At 38.9% G+C, this 14,409-nt stretch overlaps 1 protein-coding gene across 3 annotated transcripts in view; it reads right to left on the reverse strand.

Moving 5' to 3' along the window:
- Nucleotides 1–11,108, reverse strand: part of Nckx30C (solute carrier family 24 member Nckx30C) — a 23,743-nt gene extending 12,635 nt beyond the window's left edge. The window contains exons 1-3 of one of the 3 annotated variants that reach the window (XM_011310053.1): nt 9,272–11,108; nt 5,592–5,615; nt 2,794–3,034 (exon numbers count right to left, since the gene is read on the reverse strand). In XM_011310053.1, the coding sequence (XP_011308355.1) occupies nt 2,794–3,034; nt 5,592–5,615; nt 9,272–10,147 (1,141 nt within the window). In that variant the 5' untranslated portion in view covers nt 10,148–11,108. Of the gene's footprint in view, nt 1–2,778; nt 3,035–5,591; nt 5,616–9,271 lie in introns of all 3 variants that reach the window. The other 2 variants (XM_011310051.1, XM_011310054.1) reach the window with 2 other exon arrangements.
- Between the last annotated feature and the right edge of the window lie 3,301 nt (nt 11,109–14,409).

Raw genomic sequence — 14,409 nt, forward strand, 5'->3', positions numbered from 1 at the left:
ATAATTTTATAATTTTATAATTTTATAATTTTATAATTTTATAATTTTATAATTTTATAATTTTATAATTTTATAATTTTATAAATTGATTTATTGGGGATATTTTTAACTGTAGTATTTTGAGTTCATGAATGAGTGGAATGTGCGATTTTGATTTGGAGGTGAAAATGAGAAGCACTTGAAGATAAAAGAGCGATTAAATTTCCAGCGCTGGAGGGGAATATGATTGGAGTATGAGGGGATGATTTTGGATAATGTGGGGGAACAAACGAGCCAGGGTGAAGTGTAGGTAACACATGGCCCGAGGGTTGAGGCGTCAGTCGAGGTGACCCGATATTCCACGGGCGCATTCCACTTGCAACCCTCAAACTATTATTCCCTGTGCCCCAGCATTACTGGAATTTGGCACAGCATTTCACCCACATCAGCATCGTGCTCTCATTTCCACTCACTCAGGGCTGGAGAATTTAGGAGGGTCGATCCAAAGAGGGTCGTCCATTCTCGATATCTTGTCGATTTGTTTGAGTTTGAAATTTTCGTGACTCTCGGGGGTTCCCAACTGGAGCCCGACGATCTGTTGAATTTAGGGGATGAGTCTCCGTGTTGATCTACTATTTTATCTCTACTCCAGCAGAAATTCGGACTCAGCTATAGTTGGTAATTATATCAGCTCGATCGGTATCGATTCATTAATTTTATCGAGAATTATTCATCCTCGGGCATTGGGGAGTTACAAAGAGAATTCTGAAAGTTTTCCCCTCTCGAATTGTATTTTCTCCTGCGACTGACGTTTACCATTTGGTTACGACAGTTTTCCGATTTTCCGGTGGTTCCTCTTCGATTTTTTTTAAAAAACCAATCCAGTTATTTTTCAAGGCAGTAATAAATCAACAATTCTGTGCACGAAGTTATAAAAAACAGAGGCAATTTCGCGAGTCTAATTGAACTTTAAAACAAATATTTATACCCATAAGCGATCAATAATAACGAATAATAAATATCCTCAGGTATAAGAGGGTCCTTCACCCCATAAATCAATATTTCTCCATAAAAATAAAAAAAATAATTGCCATTTGTTGATAAAATATATCTCCAATTTGCGTAATCCGACCTCGAGAAGAATTCAACGAAAATTCCAATTAAAACAATCTTTCCCTCATTAAGTTACCGACGGCCGTGAGAACGGAGTGGATAATTTATATGAATGCACGAAAAAATAGTTGGAGATAAAAAAAAAGGAGAAAGATAAGATGGAAGCCTCTAGTTCGCAAAGTGTACAGTCGCTAGTTGCGATCGATACAGCGGTTTGTAGGTCAGGGTCTCGATACACTCGCTCTACTCGCAAGTAGGTACGTACTTGGGGAATGCACTCGAAACACAGAGCATGGGGGGTGTGAGGGGTGTGGGAGTTTGTACCCGAGGGGTGATGAGGGGTGGGTGGGCTGGTTTGAGTCAATTCGTTGGAGGCGGTTTTTGCAGAAGCTCAAGCAGAGGCATGCACGTACTTTTCGGCATACTTTTTTCACAATGACAGTTCTCACCTTCGTTCGAGGGTTCACCTTCGCTTTTGTCTTTTAACCTACCCTTTCCACCACCCACCCACCCCCTCGTCCACCCCCTCATCCACGTCCAATTGATTTTACATTCATTACGCCACATCAGAGAATGAGACAAATATTTTTTGGGGCGAGGGCACGTTTCATTTTTTAGGGTTTGAATAATTTTGCAGTTTGGTTACTTATTAATTGTTTAAAATATTAATAATGTAGTTGAAAAAATGGTTGTGTCTTGAATCGATGATTTTGATGATAAGTCGACGGGTGAGAATTTTTATTCGTGTGATTTTTGTTTTATCAGTTTGCTGTTGATTTTTTTTTTTTGTGGCTAATGGACTAGTCGTGTAATCCTGAAGGTCAGGATTAACAGAAGACCAGTGCCATCTTGGAAGTCTCAAGGGATGTGTAATATCAGTGGTGTCAGGTCTATTACTGGAAATCTGAGGAGTTGGGACTGTGGGAGATCATTTTGGAAGGGCTACCTAGAGATTACAGGAGTAATCAATCCTGTTTGGGGTTCCTTCCGAAGAGAGTTTACGGCTTTTTGTTTCATGCGGAGCGTAACTTTCTCCCTGAGTATCTACAAACTTTGGAAGCCACGTGAAAATCCTGGAAATTCGGGAAATCACGGGATTCAACGGAAAATCTGAGAGAAGTGAAATTAAATTCAAGGGAATAATTAACCCGCAGTTCCACCGTTCCCACGAATTTTTCCACCGAGAAAATTCCCCGAAAATTCAATGGAAAACCCAATTACTCCCACCGACGAACCGAAAGTTTAATTATGTTCAATAAATTCCATTTTTTCTTCATGTATATTTTTCTTCGTCTGAGAATAACCCAGGTAAAAAGAAAAATTGCAATCGGAATATTTTTTCCAAGTTTTCAAAAAATTTCTGGAAAACTTTTCAGAAAATTTTTTTTATGGAACCAAAAAAAATCTGAAAGCAAAATAATTTTATTTTTTGGAAAGGGTTTTTTGTGTTTCATAAAAAAAAATTTCAGAAAAGTTTTCCAGCAATTTTTTGAAAATTAGGAAAAAATATTCCGATTACAAATTCTCGTTTCTGCTCTTTCAATTCGCACTTAGATTTTTTATCCGGAAATTGCGGTTGCGCTTAATTCCAGGTCTCCATTGATCAGAGTAAAATTGCATAAATAATAATAACAATAGCGTGCTTGCAAGCAGAAAGGCGAGAGTGATAGAGTGTTGAGGATATACCGGCATGGGACTGACCGTCGTGGAGCGGATCAATCGTGTGGATCATCAGTTGTAATAGGCCGTGCCTGAATTTCGCATGACTTTCCCTCGACGAATGATGCTGACCAGGATGTGACATTTGCTCACATCCCTGTCCACTGCTGCTTCCACCACGACTGCTGCAGCCGGCGTCTGCATTTATGGCAACACCACTATTACCGCACGCACCCGACGTACCGCCAACACTCGTCTCACTGCTGTTTGTTGCATTCGGATGCTGTTCCACATGAAACAACCAGAAAATTATTTTATTAACTGGTCTTCCGTATTTTCCGCTTTTTTCAATTTTCATTCAACCATCCATTTCAAAAAATTCATAAAAAATACACAAAAACCTTCGAAATTCCCTCTAAAAAATTTTCCTGCAGATATTTCTCGTGATAACTTACAACAAATTTAATAAGAAATAAAAAATAATGTAATCGTTACAGGGGAATTTAATATATTATTGCAATATATATGAAATTTCTATAAAATATCTAGAATATCAATCAATTTATATTTATATGTTTTATATTAAAAATATATGATTGTCAAAATAAATTTCCTCATTGTTTCTACAGCATGCAATGATTTTTATACGGACTAAGAGATTCAGAAAAAAAGACAAACCGATGAGAAATGAAAATTTTTGGGTGGACACTTGATTTTTTGGTAATTGATTTGAAATTTCTGGAGTCGTGTGCTATTTATTCATCCTTCATCCTCGGTTGTTATTGCTCTTTCACTCTGATTGTCTCCTCTGCTCTTAATGAATGAATAGGATGAAGGGAGCATCATGTTATTATTATACTGCGGTGATGTGGTGAAAAGCTAGAAGGGTACGTATGGTCACACAATGAAAACTTCTCGAGCTAGTTGCTTTTGCGAGAGGGTTAATTGCAATGAGTGCCGGAGAAGTCGGTCAGCTGCCTTGTAAGACTCCCTCGTGCATATACAACCCGTTCCTTTTTTTTTTCCTCCCTCCTGAATATCGATTATACCCCGGGTTTAAAGCATAAAACGATCCTAGGCCTCACAAAGCCCTCTCAGCTTTGTATTACAGAATCGACCTTTATAAAAATACATGATCTACATTTTTTCTATCTCTCCGTATCAAATATTTTATGAGCACTTTAATGCACCCGGGATAAATCGACATCATATCGCAGAATCACTTCTTCAGCGAAAAATATTCAGCGAATTTATCGTCAATTTAAAATATACCGTAAATTATTTTTAAATTTTTGATTGGGAAATAAAAATAAAATTCGGAGATTTTTGATTGGGCCTGTGGAAAATTTCTGGCAATTAATATTTCTCGCAATTAACACTCTGGTTAATTGACGATTAGTGATGGGGGAGTCATTATCGATGGCATTATGTCGAGTTTACTTGACACTTTGGAAGTTCCCGGGGGATGGTTTTTTTTTTTGGTGAGAACCTCAAGGGGTTCAGGCCCTTGGAGGGTTGGAAAGTTTAGGTGATTGGAGAGTGGGTCGAGTGGGGCCGAACCAGTTTGGAGATGTGATCAGCTCTGGACTGAATTCAGTTTCCAGACACTCCAGTTTCCACTGGAGAACTCCCAAAAACTTGGGACAGATGGCCAACATTTTTAAGAGCTACCCGGATTAAATGAGAAAATCCCAATTTGAGGATTTTGATTATGAAATTTTCACGGGTAAAAAATCCCCACTAAAATTCCCCTCAATCTTCACCGATAAATACCATAAGCCCTGAATTTCATATTATTTTACATATTTATAAATTCATTACATCTCCAACATTTTCCGCGGAATTACAGAAATTTGCAATGGGATATAATTGAATTTTCCCTGAATATTCATTTTACTTTAAACTTCATGTAATCGTAGAATTTCCTTATTCATGCCACCAAAACCCGGAACGGACACTGAATTCCCCCAAAAGCAAGAGATTCCCTCAAATGCTCCGAAGAATTCCCTGAGTTTTCCAATTAAAATAAAGAAATCCCAGACTTTCCACTGAACCCGAAAATTCCCTGAAATTCTCTCGAAAATTTTCCAACCCCTGGATTTTTCCGGAATTCCCTATAGATATGAATCTGATCCCAGAATTAAACCCCTGAAACTTCTCCCAAGTGGATCGGAACTGTCGGGTCTTTCGCCAATTTTTTTTACCAGCGGAATAATCATGACATTTTTTTGAGGGGGTGGTGGATTACCCTCCCCTCAAGACCACTGAATAATGCAAATGACGACAATGAATTGAATGAAACGGACTGAATGCCTCACAAGACGATCTACCAGTAAGATAAAGCCATACTCTTGTTCGACTATAAAGCTTCCTATTCTACTTGTCTAGTGAAATACGTACGACACTGGTCGAGCTGACAATTTTCACTAGTTACCCACCCCCATTGTCCCACCGATCAATTATCCACTCGTCCAATTACCCTACCCCTAGCCAGTGTAAAATTAGAATCCAGTGTAGTGCAATTATGAAAACCCAAAATATCCGAGACAATCAACAAAAAAATCAAAATAAATATAATAACGTTGAAATTACCGTGGCATGAAGCTCTGAAGCAAATTCAATCCTTGATAAGTGAATTGATAAGAGTGGTGATAAAATTGAAATGATTTTGCTTGCATCTGCTAGGCGTTAGTTTAATTACAGTTATAAATAACTTATTTATCTAGAGTACTTGGTAATGTTATCTGATGGTTGTTGTTTATGAGATAAAGGAGGCTATCAAAAATTAAATGGATAATAGTGATAAGAAGAGAAAAATGGAAGATTCACATGCGACTCACCAATGCCTGGGCAGCGCTCTGGTGCTGCAAGCAAGAAACACCGAGTTACTGGTTAAGTCGCAAGTTTATGATAAATTGTTTCTCCTAGTGCTCAACCTGATATTTTTGTCACTCAAGTTTTGGAGAATTGATTAATTTTTATCAGGTTCATCTCGCGTGTTGGGTGCTTCCGAAATACATTCGATACTTTTTTTAAATATTATTTTTTATTGTGGTTCTTTTTGTGGGGTAATGCTACTTGAATTTTATTCCCCTTTTTTTATATTTTAGTCCATTTTTAAAAATGGACTAAAATTTTCAAAAATTTGAATCGGAAATTTTTTTATTATTTAGATGGCGTATTTTTTGAGAATATTGAAAAATTTAAAAAGTAATTAAGAAAACAGTATAATTAAAAGAAAAAATTATATTTGCAAAAATTTCGAGAAAATTATTTAAAAAAAATTTCCGAAATAAATTTCCAAAAAAAAATTCTGAAAAGTTTTCCAGAAATTTTTTGAAAATTTGAAAAAAATATTCCGATTACAATTTTTCTTTACCCGGGTTGCTACGGAAATATAAACAATTTTTTTTTGTTTCAAAAAAAAATTCTGAAAAGTTTTCCAGAAATTATTTGAAAATTCGAAAAAAAAATTCCGATTAAAATTTGTTTTCCCTGAGTCGCTACGGAAATATAAACGAATTTTTTTTTGTTTCAAAAAAAAAATTCTGAAAAGTTTTCCAGAAATTATTCGAAAATTCGAAAAAAAAATTCCGATTAAAATTTGTTTTCCCTGAGTCGCTACGGAAATATAAACGAATTTTTTTTTGTTTCAAAAAAAAAATTCTGAAAAGTTTTCCAGAAATTATTCGAAAATTCGAAAAAAAAATTCCGATTAAAATTTTTTTTCTCCGAGTCGCTACGGAAATACAAACGAAGATTAAAATTTGATTGAAATAACCCATTTCTCCGGATTAACATAAAAGACGTAGTTATCTGATGAATGAACTCATAATCTCAATTGACCAGTGTCCCTAATCGTAATGCGCTACGTGTCGTTACCAGAAGTCGTTTGAACTGAAGGTTTTCCTCAAATGCTCTAGTAGAAGTGAATATCGATCAGTAAAAACCGAAGTGTTACACGAACCGTGCGCAAATAACGCGTCAGAGGCAATCCAACCGTATACCAATGTTGGAGGTCTAACGAACGAAAAATAAAAATGGTAGAAAATGAAAATAACGGGAGAAAAAGTTTAAACGTCTAAACCAGAATTTTATCCTTTTCCGTGTCATTAACTTTCCCGGCCAATTCGTTAAAATCCTTCTTCTGTTCTCTCGCCATTCGTTCCGTCCCCTTCAGTCCCTCATTTTCTTTTTTTTTTTTACTTTTTGTTTGTCCATTTATTCAGATTGTCGTTATCAGTGCTTGGACAGTTTTGGAGTTTTCACTACGAAATTTTACAGCTGGCATGTGCATTAATAAATGGCCTGCACGCCAATTTTCTCGCGCTGTTGGAGTTGGAGTGAATTTTTTTTTCTTTCTTTGAGAGTTGACGGATTAATTTTGAGTAAACAATTCACGGATTTTTCGAGGTGTTTCGCTGGAGTTTAATTAATGAGAGAATTTTACGCGGTGACGGATGTTTCCAGCTCTTGAAACGCATTTTTAGCACTTGGGATTTTATGGGAGAGTATAAGTTTTGGAAAATGTGAGGGACGTGTCAGTTGTATGCAATCATTTTATCGTGTGGTAATTATATATTTATTTGTATTAACTATTGAAAAATTATATGAAATCTCACACATTTCTGATTACTGAGGTTCTCGTTATTTTATAAATAAAAGTAAAATAAAAAATTGAGTTTACGAGTCGTCATTTGAAATCCCTGGATATGTGGTACCTGAATCCACGACATGAACGAGATCATTGCACTCGTTACTCTTTCGCTCGTCTGATCCTCACGGCCATTTCTACTTACACCGAATTTTCCCGGTTTCACGCGCCACAGAGAAAAAATAACCATAAAATGCGGTAAAAATTGCGGTGAAAAAAGTGCGGATATATCACATGGCTTACATCCCATGAAATATCCCTAGACATCCCCATAAACTTCACCAGAAACCACCAAAACTTTTCCTCGAATAGTCCCCGAATATTTCATAGATATTAAATTTCAATGTTCCGAGCACCCCCCCATTTAAAAAAACAATATCTACCCTGAGGAAATCGTCAAGTATTTGTCCAGAAATTTTCCATGGAAAATTTCGAGAGAATTCTCTCCATTTTCATTCTAAAACGATTAAATTTTCTACCAACAACTTCTCAAATTTTCCGCGCAATTTTTCGACGAATCAGTGAATGATTTCTCAACCGTTAATTTCCCATTAATTCCATACCCGATTCCCAGATATTTGTCACATCGGCAAAACGATAAAACCGGAGGCTTTATTACAAAATTCAACATGAACGTTGCATTTTGTCAAGTACATGCCAGACTAAGAGATGGAACTTGACACGCCGTCCTGGCACACACCCAAAATCTCGTTGCCCAGTTTTATTTATATACATCTATATACATAATATACATAATATCCACATTTTCAATCGGTAGAGGTGAATTCACGCTGGGAAATGGAATTTATATTATGGATTACGTGCCAACTTTATGGGAAATGAAGTAGTAATGAGTCAGCGACAGCTTTAAGTGAAGTACACGCTTGACTAGTGCAAGTAGTAAAACGTAAAGTGGGAGGGGTTAAGGGGGTGGGGTTTGAGCATCGAAAGCGAATCGATTGGTGCGGCTTTACCGTCAAGTTGCTGCAGTGCTAGTTTTTGTTTTCCCCCACTTGATTTTAAAAATCATCTCGAAAGCAATCCCCATCTCCCCTCATACTCCCCTCCCCTTCTCCCAGGAATTTCCCGCGATTTCAGCGATTTAAAAAAATGTTCTCCCAACGCCTCTCCATGGATTCAATAAATAATCATCAATTGATAATAAATTTTCAGCGAATGTGTCATTCAATTATTCCCAGAGGTAATAAATGACAATTCTCCATTTTTTTTTTCCAGTCGGCACCCATTCGATTACATCCAATTGTACTTCACGGAGGGGTATAGGAATGTCATGGAGAAAGCACGAGTCAACAATACCATTGCCAATGCCAATGGGCTTTTATCACTGGAATTCCCTGCGATATTTTTTGATCTTGCCTCGGTGATATCGAAAACTCATTCGGATTTATTTCGCTGACCAAAAAAAAAAAAATTGTTCAATAGATTTGCCATGGAATAAAGGAACAATAGAGAGAATATCCAGTGGATTAAACCCGAGGGGTCATGAATGCAAGTGATAACATACAGTACACCCAGATGTTATGAATAAAATATATTTTAAAAAGTCACACCCGAAGAGAATTCGTGATTGAAGTTGAATTAAAGATTTCCGAATGAAATCAAGTGTTCGAGTCAATCCAGTACCAAAACTATTGATTTTACGATAAAACATCACAAAACCTTTTTCCTGTGAAATTTAATCAGCTACAAAAAAGCTCTTTAAAATTTTCTCTGTAAATCGATAGCTTTCGAGATAAATCGATAAAAATAATTAAGCTGTTGTAAAAATTCAGGAATTCTCCCCTGCGGGCGTTTCCTGATAACAAATAAAAAAAAATATTAACAATAAAATAGAAATAGCCTCACCGATGGCATGAGCTGGTCCGTCGATCTAACCCTGGTGACTTTATTTCTGTACAATATCCTCTTGACGAGTTTCTCCATGGGCTGATTCCATTTCATGAAACTAACGTAGGCCAGATAGAAGCAGAACAATACAAGTGCCTCATACCAATGTATAAAGTTATCCCGAAAGAAATATATTAACGTCAGTAAACTGGCGCTGTAGAATGTGCAATCACGAAACAATGGCCACCATGTGAGTGACAATACTGTTTTAGAGAATATTGCACACATACCGATGACAAATAGAATATTAAATACAGCTGATCCAACAATGGTACCAATACCCACATCATCGAATGACACAAAAACACCAATAACCGACGTAAATAACTCTGGTGCTGATCCACCAGCAGCCATGAAAGTAGCACCAGCAACATCATCAGCAATCTCCAATTTTTCAATAATAACATCCAACGATGGAACAAAAAATTCATCACAGACGATGGCAAGGGCAACGAACATGTAGATAACACCGAGTAGATGAAGTATAACAGCACCACGCTGTCTCTCCTCAATAGTGAACAAATCAGCCGGAAAGAGTGGAACTTTTTCCTCAGTTTCATTATCAGTTCTGTTGTGTCCCTTGATGTGAGCATTCAAATGATGAATTGTACTATTAAAACCATCCCACGGTCCTTTACTCTGATGAACATTGTGATGATGACTCGCATTACCACCATTGATGTACAATGACGATGGTGATACCGTACTGGGTACAAGTTGGGCTGGATTATTTGGGGCAGGACGATGGCCCCTCGTGGACGATGTTGCTGCTGCTATGAGTAGAAATAACGTTGCCATCTTAACTGTTATTCCAATCGTGTGGACCGACATCATCGGTTCGATTTATAACAAAAAAAAAACATCGACAATACCACTGTACGCCATTTACCACACATGTAAAATATCAATCATTACGTGAACACATTGTATCAAACACGTCATCATTCATACACTTTCTTCACGCACACGTATAAATCACTAGATTAACATCCCCCCCCAAAAAAAAAAATTCAGTACCACCCACTCACTCCCCCACTGGCATGCAATTAAATTCAGTGACAGGTCAGAGTTGACACGCATATCCCAAACGAGATTATTATCACGACAACACCCCGGGGCCAGTTTGACGATTTGCCAATCAGCGCTGGGGCATTTTGACGAATCCCCCAGAGCCCAGTAAGTCCCGGGGATGACGAGTTCAATGGTTCTTACTTATTTCATCCCCCCCACCACTGATCTACAAATTAACCACCCAATTACCACCTTCACAAGCGATGAATAGCCATTTGTCTCCGCACTTACGCGGATCCAAATGAAGTCTTTATCAGGGAGCCTCGGGGCTCGAGACTCTCGTCCGTTGCATCCTCACGGAAAAGTGTATGTGTGTAGCTGCGAGAAGTGCGAGTAGGTGCGGCAGCTCCCTCTGCCACTTCCTCCGCTGCCTGTTTTTTTTTTTTTCTCAATCCGTACAAATCTAATTCCAAATGCTCAATCCTCAGATTTCACCGAATTGACAGTCTCACCCTAGCCCATTCAATTCTCAAAATTCCGTCCATCTGAATCACACGAATCCGACATCAGTCACTATCACGCATGGTCCGCTCATGAATTCTTATCAATTATTATCAATTTGTCACACTGCCATTGGAGTTAGCGGTGACGCTGTCAATGAAATAATCGTCATACACCGGTGGTTGTACACGAGATGACACCGATTACGGGTAATGCATATGACGAGTAACTGTCAGTGATTTTCTAGGAGTATCTACAGGAGCAGCAGAACGGCGCCGCCGCCGCCGCGATGCCCGCCCGCTGCACACTGGAATACAAGCCCATACCACCCCCTTGTTTTCCACGTTTAAACTTGCCTACGACGCTCCTGGTCTTACCATCGTTATCCTCCTCGTCCTTACTCACTTCTAGCATTTTACCCTCAGCGACCCCTTTCCACCACTCTTCACCCCCTCCATCCCTTTCCACCACTCTTCACCCCCTCCATCCCTTTCCACCACTCTTCACCCCTTCCATCCCTTTCCGCCACTCTTCACCCCCTTCCATCCCTTTCCACCACTTTCCATCCCCCTTCTCCTCTCGCATCGCCTCTGGATTGGTGCCCACACCCCTACCCCACCCTGGAAAAACTCCTGCTGTAGCTCCGATGGGGTCTCACTCCGACGACCGGTCAATGTTATACCGGACGAGGACGGAGCAGCCGGAGCACCAGCGCATGCGTCAACGCGACATTTGAGCTTTCCTGATGAACACTGGGGAAACGGTGGCGCGAGTGTACAAGTCGTGAGAAAAATACCCGAGGGTGGAAAAATGGAAATGAGACGGAGAGGGTCGGCGCATGCGTGTGAGTAAAATTACCCCAGATATTGCATGTGCGCACCCCCGCTTTTCCCGCCGGGGGCCTCCGCTCGATATTCCACGGTCAGATTTCCTGGTGCTGTCTCTCTTTTCGTGGATTACTCATTTTTTTTATGGAGCTTTCGGGGGCTCGGGATTTTGGGGGAGGCCGAGGGGGATTGATGTGTTGGGGGGGGGGAGGCGGGGGAATTTCGGGGGTTACGGTATTCAGGGGGTGGATTCGGGCATTTGAAAAATCTGGTCGAGTCTTGGGAAGGGAAATTGATGGTTATGTAATTTAAAAATTTTTCTGCATTTTTGCATTTGCTGAATATTGACGGGAATAAACAGGAAATGAAGCTCCGAGGGGATGAAAAATGAATTTAAGAGATTACATCGTCAATTCAATTCTGGGATAGAAGCCGCCGGCGTCTCTTGCCATTAGTCGGTCACAATGGGAATGCCATGGGGGCAGGGGATGATTTTAAGAGGCACACAAGTATTGTGTTTGGTGCGATGTATCGAGAGATAACGAGAACAATCGATAGTCGTCATTGTCAATGCGCTTATTCATTCCATATGACCCCGTGAAAATGAATCACGTATTGACGGTAGAATGACAAGTCGACGTCGAATGGTATCTCAACATCTTCGTATAATTACCGAGATAATTGGTGAATGAGTAATTTACGCATGACAGAGTATCGAGAGAATTATCGATACTGCTGTGCCTCGGTAGAATTCACGTATCTTAATTGGATCATTCACATCGACAAATACATTTACCCCCAGTGATTGGGAAAATCGGTAACGCATCAGAGATTATCCCAAATGGAACTTCAGCTGAGAGGCCGAACAAACCAAACGGAATTGCGATAAACAATACCAAATTATTGTACCCCTTCGGCCTGATTTTTAAAATTCAAACTCGATTCGAAAATCGAAGGTGCAGAATCCCCCGCAGAATCTCCCTTACCGACAAACGGTTGAAACCGTCAGTTACCCATGAAAAAAGTGATTCCCCGATTTGTGGAATAACGGAAAAGTGAGAGACTGCAAAACAGCGCCATCTCCTCTAATTACTCAAGACCCATGAGTCCGGGATTATTCGAATCGTCGGATAACTCAATTACCCCATAAAAAATCGGATTTCTTCGTAATTGGTAATTTCCGTAATTTGAATAAATCACCGGTTCGTCCAATCTCCCTAACGACTCGAGCAACTCAAGCCCGAGAAATCCACTTAATAGCAGTCTGCCGGAGTAATTTAACATTGATGATTTAGAATTAATTTCAACCGACAATAAAAAGAACATTTGGTGGTGCCATTACCCGGTTATTATTGTGAGAAAGTACCACCCGCTGGATATAAATAAGGAATTTTTATATTTCTTCACTGGATAGTTCATAAGAGATCATATATCAAGCACCGCTGGTCGTTATAGTCCGAGGGGTGGTGGGTGGATTTGTGAGGGGGGGCGCCACGATGGGGGCGCAATGGTGGAAACTAGAGCGATTTTAATTTGCATATATTCCGGATTCCCGGACAATTCGGTCAGGAAGCACGTTAAAATATTATAGTATAATGCTAGTGTATGCTGAAGAAAAACGGAATTATGTTTGGAAAAACCGAGGGGGTGAAGTATTGTGGAAATGGGGATGAAAAAAAATGGGGTGAAGGGTTGCTCTTCCTTCCGCGGCTAATGTGATCCGGCCAGCTCGTACGTCATTATAATTTTTACACATATGTATAAATTAATTGTGCAAGAGGACCTCGTTATATTCGGTGGCATATCACTGCATTCGTAATTGCGAATTGAGGGGTAATGATGAATTGTCGGAGGAAATGGAGGAATTAATGATTGATGACGGGAACGAATGTTTTTAATTAATGATGATGGACTTTAGGGACTTTTCTGATTTCTGATAATTAATCTTATGAAAGAATTTAATTATTTATTCGTACGGAATTGTTATGAATTAATTTTCACTTCGGGGACTTCCTGGGGAGGAGAAATGTTATTCATTGGGAAATGAAGAAGTCGGAGAAACACTAGGCGCCCGCGAACGAGGAAAAATGGCATGCCATAATTTTTTCTCTTGCATGTAATTATTAATGAATAAATTCCCTCCCTTTTTTATATTTTTTATTTTCCTCCTTCTTCATGAAATGGAAAAATGTCAACAGTTTGTTCACGATTTTCATCCACAGGAAATTTTCATCTCAAAAGTCAAATGAAAAGATTCAAAGAAATTAAATTTAAATGAACTCATTGAGTTAAAGTAATTAATTTTGGTGTATACAAGAAGCCGTACGGACAGGAAAACTTTTTCAATGTCTGAAAAGAAGATTCGAGATCAATGAGAAAGTCAATAAATTAATTACCGCTTAATTAATATTGATCACTACGACTCAACAATACTTGCATGGAAAAAAAAATGTCAGAGTGAGTCGACATAACTTCCACTGGAAAGCAAAATGAGTTTTCAATCGTATAATGAAAGTTTTCTCACCGTTTGAATTTGAATTACGTCAGACTTCTCAAGACCGACGAACGACTGATGAACGTCTAGGTGACGTACCTTGACTCCCGTCACATCATATTTCATTAAAATTTACCGATTTATCCACCGTGATTTATCGGTTAAACATCCAATTACTGTCAATGCGCCCCATTTTCATGACTTATCCAATTTTTAGCCTCGTCTTCTAGAAAATATATCAACAAAAATGTCACCGGAGTTGT

The sequence above is a fragment of the Fopius arisanus genome, unplaced genomic scaffold, assembly GCF_000806365.1.
Source record: "Fopius arisanus strain USDA-PBARC FA_bdor unplaced genomic scaffold, ASM80636v1 scaffold00072, whole genome shotgun sequence".
Lineage (NCBI taxonomy): Eukaryota > Metazoa > Arthropoda > Insecta > Hymenoptera > Braconidae > Fopius > Fopius arisanus.